General features: G+C 51.1%; 1 protein-coding gene across 1 annotated transcript; it reads left to right on the top strand.

The window, feature by feature from the left end:
• Window positions 1–5,137: 5,137 nt before the first annotated feature.
• CDK5RAP3 (CDK5 regulatory subunit associated protein 3) lies at window positions 5,138–15,047 on the top strand. Its single transcript, XM_045526297.1, has 14 exons — window positions 5,138–5,326; window positions 5,518–5,563; window positions 7,841–7,972; window positions 8,256–8,356; window positions 8,728–8,776; window positions 9,461–9,639; window positions 9,829–9,965; window positions 10,183–10,327; window positions 10,715–10,825; window positions 11,201–11,279; window positions 12,340–12,428; window positions 13,845–14,050; window positions 14,427–14,598; window positions 14,697–15,047. Exons 1-14 carry the CDS (start codon window positions 5,321–5,323, stop codon window positions 14,760–14,762), a joined length of 1,518 nt encoding a protein of 505 aa, XP_045382253.1. The 5' UTR covers window positions 5,138–5,320; the 3' UTR covers window positions 14,763–15,047.
• Window positions 15,048–21,940: the final 6,893 nt, after the last annotated feature.

Genomic DNA, 21,940 nt, shown 5'->3' with positions numbered 1-21,940 from the left:
TTGCCACTGGAGGGGGCTTTCTACATGCTTTTGTGGCAGGTCTTCCTTTAAGGGAGACCTCAGTGAGGAGTAGCAGTGGGAGTGGCCAATATTTAGGGGGACCGTATTCCAAGTTCTCTTCCAAATGTTCTGTATGTGGTCCCCAAGCCCCCTCCCCAGGTGAATCCTCAAACTGGATATACCAATCTGCACCCCCACTAGCAATTTTCCTGCTGCTTTTTGTATTACTATTAGTTTCCTGTGGCTGCCATAACAAGCTGTGGCTGCCACAACAAGTTACCACAAACTTGATGGCTTAAAACAACAGAAATTTATTCTTTTGACTTGTCCCGTAGGCCAGAAGCTGGAGTCAGTTTCATTGGGCCAAGACCAAGGAGTTGGCAGGGCCACGATCCTCTTGGAGGCTCCAGCTGTTCCTTGCCTCCTCCAGCTTGTGGTGACTGTAGCATTCCAGGGCTTGTGGCCGGATCACTCCAATCTCTGCCTGTCCGGTTTTCACAACACCATGTCCTCTTCTCTGTGTCTGGCTGATCTCCTTCTGCCTCTCTCTTAGAAGGACACTTGGGATGGCATTTAGGGCCCAAACAGATGTTCCAGGATTATCTCCTTGTCTCAAGATATTTAACTTAATCACATCTGCAAAGACCCTTTTGCCAAATAAGGTCACACTCATAGAGTCTGGGGATTTGGTGTGGCTGTCTTTCGGAGGGCCATTTGCAGCCTGCCATATTCTTCATTCTGACTAACTCTGCATTGCCAGGCCGTGTAGACGAGTGTGTCTCCTGTGTCCTCCTTCGGGGAGGGGCTTGCTGTCCAGCCACGGGAGTGTGGTCAGCAGTTGGCTACCATCTGTCGGCTCCTTCAGGGTCTGCCTCAGCCACAGAAAGCACACTTCTGGGGATATAAACCTCCACCCAATACCCCCCCTTAAAGGACACTCTGCGGGGCAATATTCACTCCAGAGGCCCCCACCAAAGTGACCAAAGCTTTGTCAGGCCTGCAGTGCAGTTGCATTTTTCCCTCTGCCCAATCCTATTTCCATCTGCTTCCTTTCACAGGAAGTGATCCCTAATGAACATCTTGCCCCCCCAAAACACCACCTTCTTCTAGAGAATACAATCTGTGACATGGACATTTCAATTTTCCACCCAGAACCCCAGAATGTACCTTATTTGGAAATAGGGTTTTGCACATGTATTTAGCTAAAATGTGGTCATACTAGATTAGGGTGGGCCCTAAATCCAAGGACCAGTGTCGTTTATAGGAGGAGAGGCACAGGGAGAATGCCAGGTGACTGGCCCTGCAGAGACCTTCATTGGCCTCAGTAACTTAGGAAGCTGGCCAGCCCTGATTTCTTCTTCTCCCTGAGTTCCTCCCTCCATTCCCAAGAGGCTCAGTGGGGTTGACTCTAAGTCCTGAGCTGTAGAGGGAAGGATGAGGAAAGGAACTGGGGACCTCACACCCCTTCCCCCAAGACCAAGTGATCATGGTCCCCACTCATCACGGCCACCACCATCATTAAATGCCTTCCTGCATACGGCCACACCTTCTCTCCTTCCTTGCTTTACAAGCATCCATTAAGCACCTGACACCCAATATCAGGTGTCATGCCAGGTCCTGGGTTACAGAGACGAACAAGTCTGTATTCCCTGCCCACAGGTGCTCAGAGACTAGTGAGTGAGATAGACTGAAAACAACGGCTCAGAGATTTCACTCCACACAGCAAGATGCCCAGACAAGGCTGCTAAGTTTCCAGGGCTTCCAGCCCAGCACGCAGACACCCCCCCACCCCACCCCCCGCCATAGTCAGTGCGGCTGTAAGCAGAAACACAGACCATAAAGTAATAAACATATGGCAGATAAGAGAAGTAGATTATTTGAATGTTGAGGATAAGCCTTCTTTTTATGAACATTGCAGGAGGATAAGTAATGGGTGCCCTCGCCCAGAATGAGGTGTGGTAAGAAAGAACTTTGGAAGGAGCAGGGACTGCAGGGGTGGGGGTTCTACGTGTCTGGCACGACAACTGGGGAGAAAGTGGGAATCAGGCCAGAGAGAGGAAGAGACCCGAGGCCATTGTGGCTGGGGAGAAACAAAGGCACATTCCAGAGAGAACAGGAAGGCAGGTTGGGGAGACACCCCCCCCACAACTACCAGCTGTATGATCTTGGACAAGTTATTTAATTATCTAAGCCTTGGCTCCCTTGCCTTTAAAATCTGGCTAATGATAGTACCCACATTATAAGGCTATTAGAAGGATCAAATTAGATAAGGCTTGTAAAACATTCAGATCTACACTGGCACGTGGCACATTGTTATCACTTAATAAGCAAGCTAACAACAACAACAACAACGAAGGATGGGGAGGCAGCCTGTACACACAGCACCTCAGGGCTCTTGCTTCCTTGTCCAAAGCCCTGCTAGATTCTCACTCACTTCTCTATGTGTGCTGCCCCTCCCCCAGTGTCCCACCTGCTAAATCAGCAAAGAATTGAGAGATTCATGTAAGAAGCCTCCCATATCCTTTCCCTGCCTCCTTCCAGATGCTGGGAGCCCAGACAACCAGCCCCCCCTGCCCCGGCCCAAGCAGGGAGAGTCAATGCCCTGGATGCCCGGCTTCTTATGTGTTTTTCTGCCCACAGGCCCTGAAGTGCCCTGTGGCCTTGGAAAAGTGCAGAATACTGCCTAAGGCCCATGCTCCTATGCTCTCTGGGGCAGCCTCCCAGGGGTCAGCAACTGGGCGGTGCTATTCTCAAACAACCTTCTGCTCTAGGTGAGTCATCTGGGGAGCTCCAGGGGTGGGGAGAAGGGAGGAGGGAGGTGGAGCTGGTGGTCTCTGCTTCCACCAACTCACTGGGCTGGGTCTTCCAGACCCACCCTGTCCTGTTCTGCCCAGCCTGTTGGTTCAAGGAGGAGAGAAACACCTTGAGGGTGGGGCAGTGCCATGCTTCTTGGGATGTCCCAGAGAGCCCCGAGCACATAGTTGGAGCCCAGTAAGTGTTTGTTTAATCATGGGGGAGCCCAAGCAATTCCTATAGCCTGAGTCAGGACTCTGAGATCAGAGCCAAATTCCCATGAGAGAGCCCTGAAGAGGCCCTTGGTTCTGCCCTATGAGCTGTTTACAGGGAAGTCTTTCAGCTAGTCTACAACAAAAATGATTACACACAATGTTTCATATATAGAGTTGGCAAAGCACGAGAAAATATATTTAAAGTATCTTGTAAACTATAGAGTTATATATATCTAGTATGTTTATTTATTTAAGCCTATAAACAGAAATACCCTGAGACAGGATAGGTGTTATCTCCATGTTGAAAAACTATGGCTATCAGAGAGGTTATGGAAATGGTCCAAGGTCATAGCGGACAGAAAGAAGACCTAGGTCTTCCCACTGCTGTATCACACCGTGCAGTTCAGTCGAAAATTTACTGAGCCCCAAGTGCTGTGCTGTGGTGAGCAGGGGCCAGGGAGGGGGTATTTAGAAATGGCATACCCAGCTCTGTGAGACCTCGGGAAATCTGTCCTCAGTCCACCCTCTCTCCTCACTCCACCCACTTCTTGGCCAATCTCTCAAGCCCTCCCTCAGCTTCAACCACCACCTGGACCACACATTAGCCAGTTTGTGATTCTCCCAGCATTGCCAGCCCAGGTTCAAAGCTGAGGTCCTCTCCTCCCCAACACCTGCTCAGCATCCTGCATCCCTGTCTCAGGTGGTGGCACTCCCACCCAGCCACCTAGGTGTCATCCTTGGTGTTTCTCTCCCCAACCTACACAGCCAATCAACTGCCAAGTCCTGTCTGTTTTCCTCCTAAACATCTCTCAAATCCAGCCCTTCCCCTCCTCCCCACACCTTGTGTTACAAGTCAGAACGTAATCTCTGGATAACAACCTCCTTCCAGCCTCCCTGTCCCCAGTCTTATCTCCCACAGATCCATCCTCCTTGCAGGCAATCTGTACAGGTCCCTCCCTGCCTTAAACCCTTAAAACCCTTCAGTGATTCCTGTCTGCAGGGGTGAAGTCCAAGTTCCTTAAGAAGGCAACCTTTCATATGAGGCTTCTATCTTTATAGCATCCTCCCTGGCTACTCTCTGCCTCAAATCTTTCGTTGCACAGAGGCTGACCTGCCTGTAGGGGCCGGCTTCATCTTGAAATTCTTCAGAATTTTTTTTTTTTTTTTGGAGACAGGGTTTCCCTCTGTTGCCCAGTCTAGAGTGCAGTGGCCTGATCATAAATCACTGCATCCTCAAACTCCTGGGCTCAAGCGATCCTCCTGTTACAGAAAGCTCGGGGACCTACTCTGTGACACTCTTGGGTAGCTGGGACTACAGGCATGCGCCACCACGCCCGGCTAATTTTTAAAATTTTTTGTAAAGACGGGGAGTGGGGGGAATTTCTCTATGTTGCCCATGTTGGTCTCGAACTCCTGGCGTCAAGTGATTCTCCCGCCTCAGCCTCCCAAAGTGCTGGGATTACTAGGATAAGCCACCTCACCTGGTTGCGTGTGATGCTTCATAATTTTTTAACAAGGCGTTCTGCATTTCCATTTTGTACTGGACCCCACGAATCATGTTGCCTGTCTTGCCTGCCTGTTGTTCCCTACACCCCTCTTGCCATTTGTGGCCGCTAAAGATTTGTCTGTGCAGTCTCCTCCACCTGGAACATCCTTCCCCACATCGCCCCTTTTCTGCAGCTCTTCCTTTAAGACTCATGCAGGTGTTATCTTTGGGATGCCTCCCAGACCCTTCCTCCTCTTCCGTGTCCCAATCGCCCAACACGTAGCAGGTGCTCAGCCATGTCTATTAGATAAACTTAAGGGGAAGGTAAAGCGTGACAAGTGCCACAAGAGACCTACAAACTGCTATGGACGGTAAAACGAGGCAAAGAAGGAAGAAGGCGTTTTCCAGGGCTCCGGGGCGGCGCTAGGGCCCGGCCCGCAGACGCGTTAATCGGTTCCGTGAGGGCTCTAGGTCTGCCGGAGGAAGCTGCGGCCCGGCCGGGCTCTCGGGCGCCGCCTGCCGCGATAGCGCCGCCGCTGCAGCCCTTTCCAGGCGCCCCCGCCCCTTCCCGGTCCTGAGCCCGCCTCGCGCCTTCCATTGGCTGTCTCTTGTTTTCCCGCCCCTCCCGGGCTCTGCTATTCGCAACCTCGGAGTGGGCGGGGCTTGCCTCCGGGGGTGGAGCGTATGCCCTGATTGGCTCTGCGTAAGGCGGCTACGTGGCCGAAGGAGGCCTGTTTGTGCCTATGTTGAGGCTCGGCCACATCGGCGCTGGATTGGTGGCGGGGCGGGGCCTGGGTTTCCGGCCGGAAGCGGAAGTGAGGGAAAGATGCAGGTGTGAGGACAGGAGTGGGGACTAGGGGAGTGGGGACTGGCCCAAGACCCTTGACCCGCGTCCTTGTCTTCCCTGCGGGGGCTTTCCTTCTCGGCCTGTCGTTCGGGCCCCGCAGGGTGGCGGTTGGGACTGTGAAATGGCGCGTCCCCTCCCGGCACTCACACCCCTCTCCCCACCATGTTTCCCGCCAGGACCATCAGCACGTGCCCATCGACATCCAGACCAGCAAGCTGCTCGGTAGGAGGGGGCGCCCCATGCGGCCCGCTTTCGGGGGGTGGCCTGTTCTTTGCCCCCTGTTGCCAACAGCCAGGAGCTCTGACGCCTGAAAGCCCAGGTCTAGGTGCTGACAACTCACCTTTGCCTATGTTACCATTTGTGGCCAGACCTGCCTCGCAGAGAGCCGCGGGAAGGAGTCTACTTGACTTATGTTTTCTACTTTAACGTTTATAACATGTGTTATCAAATCATGTCATTCAGGGACAAAGGATAAATGGCTTTTTTTAGAGACAGTCAACTAAGTAGCAGTTTTGAATTGGAGCTTAAGTCTGTCTGACTCAATCTTCATGCTTTTTGCATTATGCCAGAAAATAGCTTTCCTTCCTTCCTTTGTAAAAGCTTCCATCTCTCCTTGGTTTTAGGAGGAACAGGGACCTAAGACCCAGTTGGAAATAAAGACCTTTTAGTGGCCAGGCCATCTCTGGGATGTCTGTATCTGGCCTACATACCTCCTCTCCACTTTAGAGCCAGGGATGGGCCTCTTCATCTGACCGTGCCAGGGCATATGCACAGCTCCTAGCATTTTTACATGCTTATTAGAGATTAGAGTCATTGATTTTTTTTTTTTTTTTTGGAGACAGTCTCACTCTGTTGCCTGGGCTAGAGTGCCATATGGTGTCAGCCTAGCTCACAGCAATCTCAAACTCCTGGGCTCAACTAAAAATAGACAAAAATAGCCAGGTGTGGTGGTGGCTGGGACTACAGGCATGTGCCACCACACCTGGCTATTTTTGTCTATTTTCAGTAGAGATGGAGTCTTGCTCTTGCTCAGGCTGGTCTTGAACATCTGCCCTAAAGTGGTCCTCCCACCTTGGCCTCCCAGGGTGCTAGGATTGCAGACGTGAACCACTGCACCCAGCCAGGTTCATTGACTTGATGCCAGTCTTCCTTGAGATGGTGTTTGTCTGACCACCTCAGCCCTCTGCTTCTAGTTCTGTGACATATACAGAATTTTTCTTTCTGAAAACTTTAGAGGGGTACAGCAGAGGGTGTATGACGGATACCGCTGTGAGACCCCAGTGTCTGACCAGTTGGTAGAATTCAGGTTCTGAATTTACCACTATATGGGGCCATTTAGTCCTGTTCAGTGGCTACTAGCGGAGTTTCTTTAGCTTTACTTCATATTTGTCCCCAGCTCTTCAGTTCATGTACAATCAATGAAACAACAGTTCATTGGGGGTTTGCTCTATACTGGGTGCTGTTTTAGGCCCTTGATATAAAAATGAAGATCTCTAAGATTTGTTAAGTCCTTGCCATGTGTCCGACACAGTGCTCCGTGTTTTACTTGCATTCCCTCTTCTACTCTGTGTCTTATTATCCCCATTTTACATGTGGAGAAACTGAGGCACAGAGAGGTAGAGAGCTCAGGAGTTCAAGACCAGCCTGAGCAAGAGACCCTGTCTCTATTAAAAATAGAAAATTTAGCCAGGTGTCGTGGTGCATGCCTGTAGTTCCAGCTACTCAGGAGGCTGAAGCAGGAGGATTACTTGAGCCCAGGAGTTGGAGGTTGCAGTGAGCTATAATGATACCCCTGCATTCTACCTGGGGTGACAGAGTGAGACTCTGTGTCAAAAAAAAAAAAAAAAAACCCCACAACCATCTGACCACAAAGCCTAACTCTTAGCTCTCTCCTTCTAAGAAAACATGTTTGGTTCTTAAGGCAAAACTCTGGGCCCAAACTCCCAAGAGGTCAGTCCCACTGTCGCGCTGGTATTCACATTTATAGGGTGTATTTCACTGTTAAGAATGGTATCTAGTCCTTATGGTGCTGTGGGTATTAGGGGATTTGCAATTGTTCATTCATCTGGTACTTGGCATAACCATCTTGTATTTTCCACTGTGATGGCTAATCCCAGCCCCGAGGAAGTGGAAGTTGAAGAGCATCCTCTCTCAGCAAGAAAGATATAATTACCTATAGAAGCAAAAATATTATGGAGAATTTAGAATGGTCAAAAGTGGCACTTTCATGTCAGGACCAGTTTAAAGATTTTCCTTTATCCCTGTGTTGAGGCAGTTGCTCTTTAAAAATCACACTGCAGATGAAGTCAGGTCGTCAGAGTCTGCTTACCCCCAAGCTTCTCTTTGGGCCTGTTTTTATTTGCATCTTCCCATGACCCCAATACCTTAACCAATATAAAGACAACTTTTAGACCAGCATCTCAGGGTATTTCACTTGAATTCGTGACACAACTTTGGTGGCATGAATGGGAATGCTGTGATTTGGTGTTTCTCCTGCAGACTGGCTGGTGGACAGAAGGCACTGCAGCCTGAAATGGCAGAGTCTGGTGCTGACGATCCGGGAGAAGATCAATGCTGCCATCCAGGACATGCCCGAGAGCGAAGAGATAGCCCAGCTGCTCTCTGGGTCCTGTGAGTGCTTTGGGGCTGTCACTGGAGTCCCCTCTTTCCTGGAGTAGTATGTATCAGCGGAGCTGCTCCCTTGTTTAGCTGCCAGGGCTGACCCCAAGAAGGAGAGAGAAATTTTTATTTGGGGTTTAGATGCTGGTTTCTTTCACCGTGAAATGATGAAGGAAAGAGCTACATGCTAAAATGACCGGCGGTATAGTGTACGTAAGTCAGCCATCTGTAGCAGCCAGAGCAGGTGAGGAACATATTGTAGTTCTCAAAGTCCTCACTCTCCTTTGTTTTCCAGACATTAACTACTTCCACTGCCTAAGAATCGTGGACCTTCTCAAAAGCACTGAGGCCTCCACGAAAAATATTTTTGGCCGGTACTCTTCACAGCGGATGAAGGCAAGTGTGGGCCAACGGCTGGTAACGTACAGCTGGGGACATCTGGTCCGAGGGGTCAGAGCCTCTCTGGTCTCTCTGAGGATCCAGTGGAGATGCCTACATAGAACATTTGCTGAACTTTTGCTCTGTCCCTGTTGTTTATGCCAAAAGTAGATCCTACCGCTGGGTTTAAATTTTCAGACCCGCTGCTTTGGAGATCACTTGTTGGCACCACACTCTTGAAAATAACGTGGGTAGTCCAGCCAACATTAAGAGTTGCAGGAGGGCAAGAAGTTTGTATTCGATGTGATGCAAAGGCTGGTTGGGGATTTAGCAGGGATGTGGCTGTCAAATGCTTTTCTGGCTTACTTCCTCTTTCTGATCTCACTCAGGATTGGCAGGAGATTGTAGCCCTGTATGAGAAGGACAACACCTACTTAGGTAAAGTGGCCCAGCATGGGAGTCCTGGCACCCATGGGGAAACCCATTCCCAGAATTCTGAGATGCCAGGTTTATAGGACGCACAGTCTGTCTGGGGGAAGAGGCTGGGGTGTAGGTGTTGCCTGTTTGTAGTTTCCACAGAGTGCTGGGGGGAGGAGGAGGATCAGGCAGGTCGCAGGCATTTGCTGTGGCTGGCCGAGCAGGGGTGTGTGGGTCCTCTACCACTCACCTCTTGGTAAGGGGGATGTGCTGCCTCCATCCCCTCCACATCCCCCTTCTATACCAGGCGGAAGAGGCATGGGTTGTCCTGGGGGACGTATCAGGTGGCTGAGAGAGAGCCACTAAAGGGCTGATGGTAATTTGGGTTGTGTGTTTGAATAGTATTAATACCAATAATAACAGCTAATATTTACTGAGCTCCTGCCAAAAACAAGGAATTGTGCTTGGTGTTTTATATGGATTCTGTCTTGCATCCTCACAATAAATGTCATTGTCACTGTTTTACGGATGAGGGTTGGATTAGAGAGGTTAAATAACTTGCCTTAGGCTCCATAGCTAGGAAGAGGAGGGGCTGGGAGGCCGACCTCTTGCTCCTCACCACCATTCAGGGTGTGTTTGTGTATCCTGGGGTGTGCTTGCTTTATGTGTGCATGTCCTGGGCTGAATTTCCTGGGCCCTTCTCAGTGGAACTTTCTAGCCTCCTGGTTCGGAATGTCAACTATGAGATCCCCTCGCTGAAGAAGCAGATCGCCAAGTGTCAGCAGCTGCAGCAAGAATACAGCCGCAAGGAGGAGGAGGGCCAGGCAGGGGCCGCTGAGATGCGGGAACAGTTCTACCACTCGTGCAAGCAGTATGGAATCACGGTGAGCGGGATTTGGCTCGTTGCAGCTGGAGGGCACCTAGACCTCTGTCTGTCTTCCTGGGCCTGAGCCCTCAGCCGAGCTGTGCCCTTCTTGGGCTAGTGTCTTGCCTTTCTCTGGTCTTTGGATGTTTTCCTTAATCTTTTGGACTCCACCACTTGTGTCTCAGCCCTCCTCTTCTACCTTCTCCAGGGAGACAATGTCCGAAGAGAGCTGCTGGGCCTGGTGAAGGACCTGCCAAGTCAGCTGGCTGAGATTGGGGCAGCAGCTCAGTCTCTGGAGGAAGCCATCGACCTGTACCAGGCCTGTGTGGGGTTTGTGTGTGAAAGGTAAAGAGAACCTCAGCTTCTCTCTAGCAAGGGGATGGTTTACCTGTGTTCCCTGGTTTGTCTCTCTTCTCCTCTTATATTTTTCCCACATGACATGTGAGCTTTACAGCCTGGAACCAGTGGGAGCCTTGCCCATTTGACCACATGGCCCAGGCTGAAGCCGGGTGTTGGCTTCATGAGTGGTCAGCAGAAGAATCAGTTATGTGTCCTGTTGAAGCCCTACAGAGCAGGTGTTGCCACTGCTGCGGTTTGTGCAGAAGCGGGGCAACTCGACAGTGTATGAGTGGAGGACGGGGACAGAACCCTCTGTGGTGGAGCGGCCACACCTTGAGGAGCCTCCTGAGCAGGTGGAAGAAGACGCGGTAAGACGAGCCTCATTATAAGCAGCTACCACCAAAGGAGCCGGAGCTTCTTCCCCACCCTCCCACAGAGAGCCCAAACTCTAGGGGCTGGATTCAGAGCCCCGGAAGGAAGGAAGGGGGATTTGTTAGCCTATAGGTGGAAGGGCCCAGAAGGCCCTACTCCTTTATTTTTCTGAGTGTAGGTGAGTGCTCAGCAAGCTAGTTTGCTTTGTACTAAGAACCCTCCATCGCATGAGCTCTTAGAAAAATGGACTTTCTTTGGGGGACCTTGCAGGCCATTGCATTTGAACAGTGTGCTCCCTACAGAAGCAGCTAAGGCCTGTGGGAAGGCAGCCACCCCTTTATTTTACCCACCTTCTGCAAGTTAATACTCTTTTTCCCTTCTAGATTGACTGGGGCGACTTTGGGCTGGAGGCAGTTTCCGAGAGGACTGACTCTGGCATCTCTGCCGAGGCTGCTGGAATCGACTGGGGCATCTCCCTGGAATCAGACTCAAAGGTTAGGGTCCCCTCTCCGTCTGTCTCTCTGTGATCACTACTTTAACCATAAGAAAAGGGTTGTTTGAGTCTGTAAAGGCATCACTCGAAGTTCACAGCTCTAAGACCAGGTGTAGTCCAAGGGAGGCAGAGTTTCAAAAGTGACAAATCAGAGTTTTTGACCTGCTGTTTGGGGCAAGGTGTGAGGGTAGGCAGGTGGAAACTCTACAAAGCAGGGATGATCATAGCAGCGTAAATGGGCCCACACTGCCATCTTTGTCACCTACGTCAGGGCTGCAAGTCCTTCATGCAGCTGGAATGTGCATTGAATTCATCAAGGGCTCCTTGGCTCAGGAAAGTTCTCCCAACATTGCTGGGTTCTTTGCTCTCCTTCCAGGACCCCGGGGGTGATGGGATCGACTGGGGAGATGCTGCTGCTGCTCTGCAGATCACAGTGCTGGAAGCAGGGACCCAGGGTACGTGCGCCATCCTCTGCAGCCCTGGCGAAACGGGGTGCTCCAGGGCCCCCGTGTCTCTAGAAACAAAAAAGTGCACTGCCGAGATGAGGCTTCTCACACGTTTGTTTCTGAGAATCTTGATGAGGATGTGAGGGGGACTGAGAGAGGTTCTTAACACACTGCCACACTAGAAAAAAAATTTTTTTCCTTGGGGTCACTCTGTTTTATTATGAAAACAGAATAAGAACTTTGAAAACAAAACAGTCCTTTCTCATTAAATGAAAAATTTGTTATTTTTAATTGTTTTTTGTGTTTTTTTAATAAAATAATATAAAAACTTGAAAATTAGTGATATAAAAAGTAATGTGAAAACTTGAAAAATAGTTCATAAGGGTAAAGTGTTTTTCTTGACTTGTCAGGCTTAAGTATAATGTAAAGGTCAACAGAAATAGAAAAATGAAATTTATTGACTTCTATTCATTTAATCCACATTTTGAGAATTAAAGTGTCAATTAATTGTAACAATAAGAACATCAACAAGTAAGATTTTCACGAACCAACTGCAGGGTTTTGCCCAGGTTTTGCTTCACGAGGCCCCAGGCTCAAAAACTAGTGTGAGTTAAATACAGCTCACATGGCAGTTAATGTGTTAAAATTAAATCTAGAAACTCAAATTTTTAGGGAGCAGGTCTGCCGGGGGTGGGGGGGTGGGGGGTGCAGTCTGACCTGACCCCCTCCCCTCGTGCAGAGAGGATGTAGCCGTGTCTGCACCACTAGAGGGCAGTGCAGGATGAAACTTTACCTCCTGTGCCCACCAGCGCAGAGAGCCAGCCTTTCTGCTCCCCTGAACCCTGCTCTGTGGTCCTCCTCTCGGGCTGGCGGTTGGAAAGTAGAGCCTGATTAAGGCCGAGTCACCTGGGAAAGGGTAACCTTCTCCCTTGGTTGAGACAGGAAGGAGGTTGGCTTTAGTGCAGTGAGTCTGTGTCCATATTAATCCACCAGGGCTTCTCAAACTTGAGGGTCTTTTCCTTCTCTGGTCCTCAGATCCTTTGTCACTTCTCTGTCCTCTTCCTGGCAGCTCCGGAAGGTGTTGCAAGAGGCCCAGATGCTCTGACACTTCTTGAATACCCTGAGACCCGGAATCAGTTCATTGATGAGCTCATGGAGGTACTGTCATCTCAGAGACGCAGATGCAGGGGGTGGCGTGGCATGAGCACAGGCAGCATTGCTGCAGACATCTGACCCGACCCTTCCTGTGGTGTGAAGGGTGCTGAGTGCTTTCCATGTCCTGGTGCAGGAGCCTCACCTACTAGGACACCCCTCATTCATTCAGCTAATATTTATCAGGCTCCTCTTAAGGGCCTGGTACTGTCTTAGCCACCAGGAATTGGGCAGTAAACAAGACAGTTAAAGTCTTGAAGTCTTTGACCTCATGGAGCTTATGTTCTAGTGGGGAAGGCAGACAAGAAAGAAGATGAATAAGTAAGATAGGCAGTATGTTAGATGGCACTAAGTGCCATGGAGAGAAAGAAGGCAGGGGAAGGAGATGGGGGTTGTTGGGAAGGGCTGTGGTTTTGTATCTGGCGGTCAGAGAAGGCCTCACTGAGAAGGTGGGCTGCAATTGAGACTGCAGGCGGTGCAGAGAGAGCCCTGCGGATGTCTGGCAGAAGGGCTTTCCAGGCAGAGAGAGCAACTGCAGAGGCCCCGAGGTGGGAGCGTGCCTCCCGAGTTTGACCAGCGACAAGGAGGCTGGTGTGACTGAGGAGAGGGAGCTGGCAGGGAGTAGAATCAGTGCTCAGAGGTAGAGTCCGAACTTTAGTTTGACTCTGAACAGACTGAGAAGCTGTTGGAGATTTTAAACAGGTTAGGAACAACATGATCTCATTTGTGTTAAGTACAATCCCTGGGTTAAGGTGCTGAGCAGCTCAGTGTAAGGAGCCACTGTTCTGGGACCTCCATTGTGGGGTTGGGAAGATGAAGGCCCATCTTTGTTATCTCTGGGTCTGTTCCCTTCCCAGTAGCCTGTGGTTGGGGAGAGCCTCCTGAAAGTTCTCAGTTCTTACCCAGTTCTCTCCTCTTTCTGCCTAGAGTGGGTCCTCCTTACCTCAAGGGGAGAGGAGGACAAAAGGTATCAAGTTTTTATGGCAGAATAAGATTGACAAGATGTGTGGCTGGTTCTCATATTCTTTTCAGCCTTTTCTGAATTAAAGGCTTCTCAAGCAGGGATTCCTATTCCCAGAGTCTTCTTCCTCCCAAGGAGTGAAAGTAAAGACCTTTACTGGGCAGACAGAACCCTTTGAGTCTCTGTCTTCTCAGTTATCTGACCCACAGCTGGGGAGGAAGGTTGGAGGTGCAGAGCCAGACAGGCCTGAGATGGGAATGGGGGACCAAAGAGTGGCGACACAGGCAGCCCGAGCACTCACGTTGAGTTGTTGAGTTTCTAGCAATAAAAGTGTGCAGAGGAGATAACCCCTTCTCACCCAGAGTCGGGCCCTCACATCTCATTCTTGCATTTTGAGCAGTCTGAGGGCTTAGCTTCTGAGGTCCCATCTCAGTTTGAACCAATTCCTCTTCCATCCTCAGCTCGAGATCTTCTTGTCCCAGAGAGCGGTGGAGATGAGTGAGGAAGCAGACATCCTATCTGTGAGCCAGTTCCAGCTGGCTCCAGCCATCCTGCAAGGCCAGACCAAAGAGAAGATGGTTACCATGGCGTCAGTGCTGCAGGATCTGATTGGCCGGCTCACCAATCTCCGAATGCAACACCTGTTTATGATCCTGGCCTCACCGAGGTCTGGTTTGCTCCCTGATGCAGGGCTCTGCCATGTTGAGCAGCTCTGCCTCTTTGTATCTCTCCTCTTCTTCCTTGACCCTCGGGCCTCATCCCTGCCTCCTGGCCATCCCCACCTCCTGGTCATTGCCTTCTGCTGGGGATAGGGGTTCTCTTGGGACAAGATGGCGTGGTTCGATGTATATAGGCAGAATCTGCTTCCCAAGTAGGACAGGGGAACTGGGAGTGGATATTCCTTACAAAAAAAGGATTTAAGGATGTGAGGGTGAGAGGCCAATTAGGGTTTTGGTTTCCCAAGCTTCACCTTTCCCAGCAGTTGAACGGGAATGCTCAGGGTGCACAGCTACCCCACACACTCACCTGAGTGCCCTGCGTAGGTATGTGGACCGAGTCACTGAATTCCTCCAGCAAAAGCTGAAGCAGTCCCAGCTGCTGGCTTTGAAGAAAGAGCTGATGGTGCAGAAGCAGCAGGAAGCGCTTCAGGAGCAGGCGGCCCTGGAGCCCAAGCTGGACCTGCTCCTGGAGAAGACCAAGGAGCTGCAGAAGCTGGTAAGACAGGAAACCTGTGGAGGGGGAGGACCCCAGTTTCTGCAGAACGAGGCCCTGCGCCTCTCAGCTTCTACCCACTTGTTACTGCTGCCTTTCAGATTGAAGCTGACATCTCCAAGAGGTACAGCGGGCGCCCCGTGAACCTGATGGGAACCTCCCTGTGACACCCGCCATCTTCCTGCCTGCCTTTCTTCTCAGCCTTCACAATGGAGGTGGGACAGCCAGGGCCGATGTTTTGGAGCCTTTCCCGGCAAGAAACCAGGCAGATGGGAGGACAGAAAGCCACAGGAAGGAACCATCACTTGGATGGTGACCTTGGCACTCACTGTGCTCTCTGCAAGAGGCTGTGTTGATTGTCTATAACCCCCTGTGGCCTGTCAGCCTGAAACCATAGCTTCTCTTTCTAGTTAGTCTAGTGCACTTAATAAAAGATGAAGACTTTTGCTTCACTACTGACAGTTACTTATAGTGCTTCACCAAGCCTGGAGTTGAGGCTGTGCACCTATTTTCATGGGGTTCTTGATCAAGGTGGGCTTCCCAGGCCTTCATTCTCTTGCTTCTGGTGGTAAGGAGGACCCCAAATCTATAAATGGTTCCGCAAGGCTCTGGGATGGCTGAGTCAGCTGGGCCCTTTCTCTCCGTAGCCAGGCCCAGCTGCCCCACTCAGGCCCGAAGCCCACGGCAAGCAGTCGAGCAGCAGCCTTGTTGGAGCCAGCAAAGCTGTATTTTCCTTTTAATCACAGCTTACCTCGAGGTAGAGGGAAAATGCGGTTTGGGGAGGAACGGTCTGATAAACAAGGTGGAGACAGGAGCTGTCACCTTCACTGGCTGCCTGTCCACTTCCTGCCCATAACTGCCTGCTCTGTGATCGGGTAGAGCCCACCCCGGGATAGCAGCCCTTTCCCAAGCCACCTACCCATCCCCATTTCCCAGGAAGGGTAGGGGTTGGGGGTGGCCAGCAATTCGATTTTAATTTCATAGCAGAGCAGTTGATTCATGGCTCTTTGTCGCTGGCGTTGACTCCCGTAATGACTTTCCATCAAAATGAAAAGTGGAGTGACACCACTCATTATTCCTGCTGCTTGTTATCTCAGTTCTGGGGAGGGCCGCCCCCTCCCTGCTGCCTTTCAGCCGTCCTGGACAGTGAGTGATGGCCCCTATTAATCACCGACCCCGCGGACTCCGGCGGACACACGCTATCCAAAGGAGAGAGAGATAAGGTGGCATGAACTGCTCGAAGCCGCTCCTATCAATTAATGTCAACCTGCCGCTTCCCCCCAATCTTTGCCTGGTCACCTCCTTTTGGGGGATAGGGGGTTGAAATAAGAAGTCCAGAAATTGAAAAAGGAAAAATATTGGTGTTGAATGTGGAGGTAAAACTGTCCTTAGACTAGAAGGGCATAAAGGAGCCTGAGTGGCCTGCGTTCTGCCCTCAGTGCTGTGGAGGCTCTTGGCCTAGGGAGCTGTCTGCTGTTCTTGGTCCCCTTCCCTCTGAGAGAAGCCTGCTGCCTCCTGCCCCACCTGTCCAGCTGCTGGCTCCACTGGCCGTCTGGCCGACCTCTTGCAGTCGCCGTCAGCTCACTGAGGCAGGCTACCCATGCCCACTGTAACGTCCCTTGCCCAGTCACCAGCTGTTGCACAGACTGCATTGCTTACAGGGACGGAGCTTTAGGGACAAGTCCTGTGGATCAGATGACCACGGCAGGCTGTGTTCAGGTCTCAGAGCTCTTGCTCCTGCCCTTGCAGACAAGTACCTGCCCTGCGTGCTCTGCCTCGCCCAGGGTCAGTGCAGGGAAGCAGTACTCACTGAGGTTTGGCCATTTTCGCAGGAAGGGAAGTTAGTCTAGATAGGAAGTGTTTCTCAGCAGGTTTTGGCCACCTTGGTAAGCAGTGTGGTTAGGGGGCTTCTCACTCAGAGGGATTAAGTTACTGCTTAACTGGTGAAATGAAGGCCCACCCTAACCCCCAGGCTGAGGCAAAGATTTCATAAAAGCCTCTAACTCCATAACACTGGATTGATTCTCCTTTGCCCTTGGTTCCCCTGCTTCCTGGGTCCTGCCCTCCCGGCCACGCTGCAGGTGCTGCAGGGGCCCTCCTGGCTGGTCCACCCCGAGCAGGGGGGACTTGGTGTCTTCAGGCCTGCTTCCCATTCCCCTTAGCTTCACTTTGGTTGCATTTAAGTCCCTACTCGTTTTTCTCACAATTGCTTAAGAGGTCGTTGTGAGAATTACATGCCTTAACATATGTAGAGCTCTTAGAACAGTGCCTGGCACAGAGGAGGCACTCCCTGGACGCGTGAGGTCTTACTTTTGGCTTGGGGAACAATGCCAAGGACTCTGCATCCTGGCCAAACTTGCCTTCTGGGGAGGGAGAGGTAAGGGGTTCCTTGCTGAGCTTAAAGACAAAGTTTTGAGCAGTTGGGTTTCCAGGGTTGCTTAAAAAAGTTTGGGGAAAGAGGGAGGCAGCGGGAAAGGATTACGCCCTCAGAATGCTTGGTTTGGTGTGAATTGTGTCGCCAAGAGCACACTATACTTTTACGCTGACTTTTATCCCACCTCTTTCCAGAGAGGATTTAAGGCAACGCCTCTCACTACTTGGCTGAGACTAGTCACCCCGCTCCAGATAAGGAAGCAGTGAGTCGCCTTGCCAGAATCCACCCTGCTAAATCTAGCCACTGCCCAGCCCGGCTCACTGCCTCTCTGCCCGAACGAAGTCTTTCTTCCTGCATCAACTCTACCGTGTCCTCTTGGGGTGTGGTTCTCTTTACAGTCCACAAAAGTGGGATCCCTTTGCACTGCAGCCTGCAGTGGCTGACCGTGAACATGGGCTAAGTGGAGTGCGAAGCGTCATTCATCTGGGTTCTGGCAGCCCACCCCTGCGCCCCACTAAGGGCTTTCCAGGGACACTGGAGTCCTGCATATCTAGAACTCCTTCATGTTGCCAGTGCAGGGCAGGGGACGATCTGTTATTCAGATGGAATGTCTCCCCACCGATCTGAAGAATTACCTGCTCCAGAGACCTGGCCTGCAGTGGAGGACAAAAGTAAAGCACATCCCAAGCCTTCAGGAGCAGGAGTCAACTGTGCTGGGGCTGTAGAGTCCTGCTTGCTCACATACATGCCACCCCCCACCCCCTGCATGAATTCCCTTAGCATCCCCCCTAGAAACCCAGGTCCATGGCCAGGTGTGGTGGCTCACACCTGGAATCCTAGCACTTTGTGAGGCCCAGGCAGGAGGATCACTTGAGACCAGGAATTTGAGACCAGCCTGGGCAACATAGTGAGATTCCTCTCTACAAAATTTTTTTTAAAAATTTGCCAGATGTGGCAATGAGTGCCTGTAGTCCCAGCTGCTCGGGAGGCTGAGGCAGGAGGATCACTTGAGCCCAGGAGTTTGAGGCTGCAGTGAGCTATGATGATGCCACTGTACTCTACCTGGGGTGATAGGGCGAGACTCTGTCTCAAAAAAAGAAAGAGAGAGAGAAAGAAACTGAGATCCTGGGGCTCTTCTCTTCTCATACACTCCTACCTGTCCTGTTACTGATTTTGATTTCATCTTTTAATAGCCACTTGTTTATTCTTCTCCTCTCTCCCCACTCCTGTACATGCACATACAAAATCGAGTAAAAGTAACAGGCAGTAAAATGTGGTGGTAATTCGCATGTTCTCCAGACCTGGGCTTTCGTACTGTGCCTGGCTCTGTTCTTACTCCCTGTGTGATCTTGGGTGAGTCACTGGACCTCTCTACTCTTTTCCTTCACCTGTAACATGAGACCACAGATACTACTGACCTCAGGGTAGGTGGCTGTGGTGAGTGTGGACAGCACTTAGAACAGTGCCTGAGCCTGGGCGACATAGCAAGACCCTGTCTACATAAGTACAATAAAATAATTAGCTGGGCGTGGTGGTACACACCTGTAGTACCAGCTACTTGAGAGGCTGAGGCAGGAGGACCGCTTGAGCCCAGGAGTTTGAGGCTGTAGTGAGCTATGCTGTCTGGGCAGCAGAGTGAGACCCCACTCTTTAAAAAAAAAAAAAGAACAGTGCCCGGCACAGTAAGACTCAAATGTTAGCTGTTGTGAGAGGGTGGGACAGAAATATCTGCTATTTCCTGTCCCCTTGGCTCCATCAATGATCCCCTAGTCTCTCCTGGCTCCCCTTTCTAATCCACCCTTTCCACATTGCTATGGGCCTTTTCTCCCTAGTCATTTCCCTGCTTAGAAATTCTGATGCCCCCTTGGCTCCCAAATTCCTAGTGTAGCAGGCCAGCCCTTGATAAGTGGATCTCCACCTGCCTTTCCAGCCTGAGCTACCCACCCAAGATGCCAAACCCATGTGTGTCCCCAAAGCCCCAACCCTTTTCTCAGCTCCCTCTGAGCCATCCAGACCCAGCCCAAATGCGTCTCCATGGACATTTCCAGTTCCCTCTACAGAATTCGCCACTCCCTCCCTCAGCAGCATTCTGTGTAGCTGTCCTCAGGGAAACTCACTGATAGTGTCATAGTGTCCGACCCAAACTGAGCTTCTTGAAGGCAGGGATTGTGTCTTGTTTACTTTTGTGTCCCCCTTGGAGTCTCAAACTTTTCTTAACTCTCTAACTTTTCTGAACTTTGTTTTAATGATTGCTAAAGTGACTTTGACCTCTGAAATATGACCATGTGGCTCACAAGTTAGCAAAAAGGAAGAGTACCGCAAAACACTAGAAGTTTGGAAGAAAACTGAGGTTAAGTCAGCTTTCAAAATGGACTGAGGCGGTGGCTCATGCCTATAATCCTAGCATTTTGGGAGGCTGAGGCAGGAGAGTCACATGAGCCCAGGAGTTTGAGACTAGCCTGGGCAACATAGTGAGACCCCATCTCTAAAAAAAAAAAAAATAGGAAAATTAGCCAGGTGTGGTAGCGTATGCCTGTAGTCACATCTACACAGGAGGCTAAGGCAGGAGGATCGCTTGAGCCCAGGAGTTGGAGGCTGCAGTGAACTATGATCATGCCACTGCACTCCAGCCTGGGTGATAGGGTGAGATCCTATCTCTAAAAATTTTTTAAATAAAATAAAAAATGAAATGGACCAATGGCTAGACTAAAATCTCTCCACCAAGGAAAGTGCCTACCCTGAGGATCATCTGGGCCTTGTCTCTCCTCCTCTTTCCCTGTTTGGTTGAGGAGGCTTCCGGAGAGGAAGAGAAAAGGTTGTCATCCCATCCTCTTGGAGATGTCATTACTTCATAGACCCAGGTTTGCTACCAAAGCTGGGCTCTCAGTCCCCATCTACTGAATGCCACCCATATGCTGGACTTCCCGAGCTGTTCTGCACCCTGAGTAACCAGGCCCTGAGCAGCTGCTTCCAGGCTGGCTGCCCACCTGGCAGAGCCGGAGCCCAGCAGGAGGGTGTCCAGGCTGCTGCAGGGGTGTGGAGCCCGGGGGTACCAGCTGACCTGGATCTGCCTGTGTCCTCCAGATGCCCTTCCTCTCCGGTGACCAGCAGGGCCTTTCTGAGTAAATTGGCCCTGAGTAAACTCTTACTTAGCTAGCCTGCCACCCTCCTCTCATTCCCCAGGCTTCAAACAAAACCAGTTTGAATATTTAAACTTCTCCTGTGTGTCTAATAAAAAGTTCTGCACTATTTAACGCCCCAGCTATCCATTACTGTCGGGAGCTGCCCTCTCCCTCCCAGCGCTCCCCTCCCTCCCTCTCGCCCAAACCACGCGCATGGCAAAGCCATTTGTCAAACTGCTCCCGCCGCCGGCTGCGCTTGGCTGTGTCTGAAAGGACAAGCCGCCCCACAGGGGAAGGTGGGAATGAATAAAGGGGCTATGCAAATTGCGGCTTAATCTGCAGAGAAACACCCAGGCTTTGGGGAGAGGCTCATTACTTCTTTTAACTGTGATTAACGGGCAAATTAAACCCAAGCCCTTAACTCTCTCCTGGCAGAGGACTTGAACGCAGAGCCCTGGGCTAGCAAGGTGGAGGGAGGCTCCTCACCTGGAGTTGTGTCTGCAGCTGGGGACCGGGACCCAGGAGCCTCGGCGCTGCCCCTTAACCCTGGGCGTGCAGGGTCGCAGGGAGGCGAGCCCCAGAAGAGGGAGAGCGGCCCCCAGCGCAGCTAGCCTTAATCTGTGGGGAAGGAAGGACTCCGCGCTCTCTCTCGGGTTTCATTCAGCCGGCGGCCCCTGGATTTGCTGCCTTCCTTCCCCACCGAAATAAAACCAAACTAAACCAGGGAGACTCCCTTAGACCTCACCTGCCAGGACGTATGGAGGATATGACCGATGTGGCTTTAGCCACAAACCGAGCTGCTGGGCAGACCAGCCCCAAACCTGGTGCCGGAAGGAAAAGTGTAGATAAGGAGCCTTCAGATGTTGGACTCCAAAATGACCTTGGGGCCTGTTAACCAGGGAGGTGAGGAAGAGACAGGGAAGCAGGAGGTGGGCAGCTGGGTGTTTTCATGGACGTAGAGGTACCGGGAATGGCCTTGCGACAGGTTAGACGGGTCGTGGGCACACACGGTGGAACACCCAAGTGACGCAGGCGCAAAGGTCCAAACTTGCTTTGTTTGTTCCTTGCTCCATCTGTGGGTTTTTGTTTTTGTGGTAAGATATACATAACATAAAATTTATCATTTTAACCCTTTGTGAGTATACAGTTCAATGGCACTCATGCTGTCGTCCGACCGTCACCACTACCCATCTGTTTTTGCAGAATATTGAGCCCTGCCGTAAGACCTATAATCACCTTTAACAAACAGCAACAACGGAGGCAGGGCTCTGTAGTTAGAAGAGTTCCAGAAAGTCAGAGAACACCCGCTGGAGCCCTGGGAGGTTGAAACAGAGGCCTGGTGTTCAGCAGGCAGGTCTGAGTGGAAATCCTGTAGGGACTCCTGTGAAACACAGGTTTTCCCTAAGCCTCAGTGATTAGGAGGTGAAAGATGACAAGCAATGGTGACAGACTGTCAACCTGATGGGACCAGGGAGAGGCACAGCCCCGTATTTTATTTTGTCATCCAGTTGATCAGTAGGTCTGTCATAGAAACGAGGCCTGACAGCTCTGCTCTCTTTTCTTAAGTCCTGAAGCCCAGCTCCGCCATCTATTAAAACATCCTTGGCTGTCAGGGATATTAAAAGGCTCTGTCACTCCTTCTTAAAACAGTCATAAAGACAATCTGGACACCGGCATTTGGGCAGAAGCCCCGGTGTCGAGTGGGAAGAGGCAACAGCAGGTATGCCTGCCTTTCTTGACAGCCTGGGCTCTGGCACGGTTCAAATATGGCTATGTATGGACTTATCTCCTTTTCCTCTCTAGATGCAAGAATCAGGGCTGTCTCCAACATCTGCTGACGCCTGGCATT

Source organism: Lemur catta, chromosome 15 (genome assembly GCF_020740605.2).
Source record: "Lemur catta isolate mLemCat1 chromosome 15, mLemCat1.pri, whole genome shotgun sequence".
NCBI classification, from domain to species: domain Eukaryota; kingdom Metazoa; phylum Chordata; class Mammalia; order Primates; family Lemuridae; genus Lemur; species Lemur catta.
The sequence above is the reverse complement of the archived record's forward strand: the minus strand, read 5'-3'. Positions and strand labels throughout refer to the sequence as shown.

What these genes read in the sequence shown, in the direction of transcription:
- CDK5RAP3 (XM_045526297.1), top strand. An exon ending in CCAGCTGCTCTCTGGGTCCT is followed by an intron (nt 7,973 to 8,255) that starts GTGAGTGCTTTG and finishes TTTGTTTTCCAG; the next exon opens with ACATTAACTACTTCCACTGC. An exon ending in CCAAGGAGCTGCAGAAGCTG is followed by an intron (nt 14,599 to 14,696) that starts GTAAGACAGGAA and finishes GCTGCCTTTCAG; the next exon opens with ATTGAAGCTGACATCTCCAA.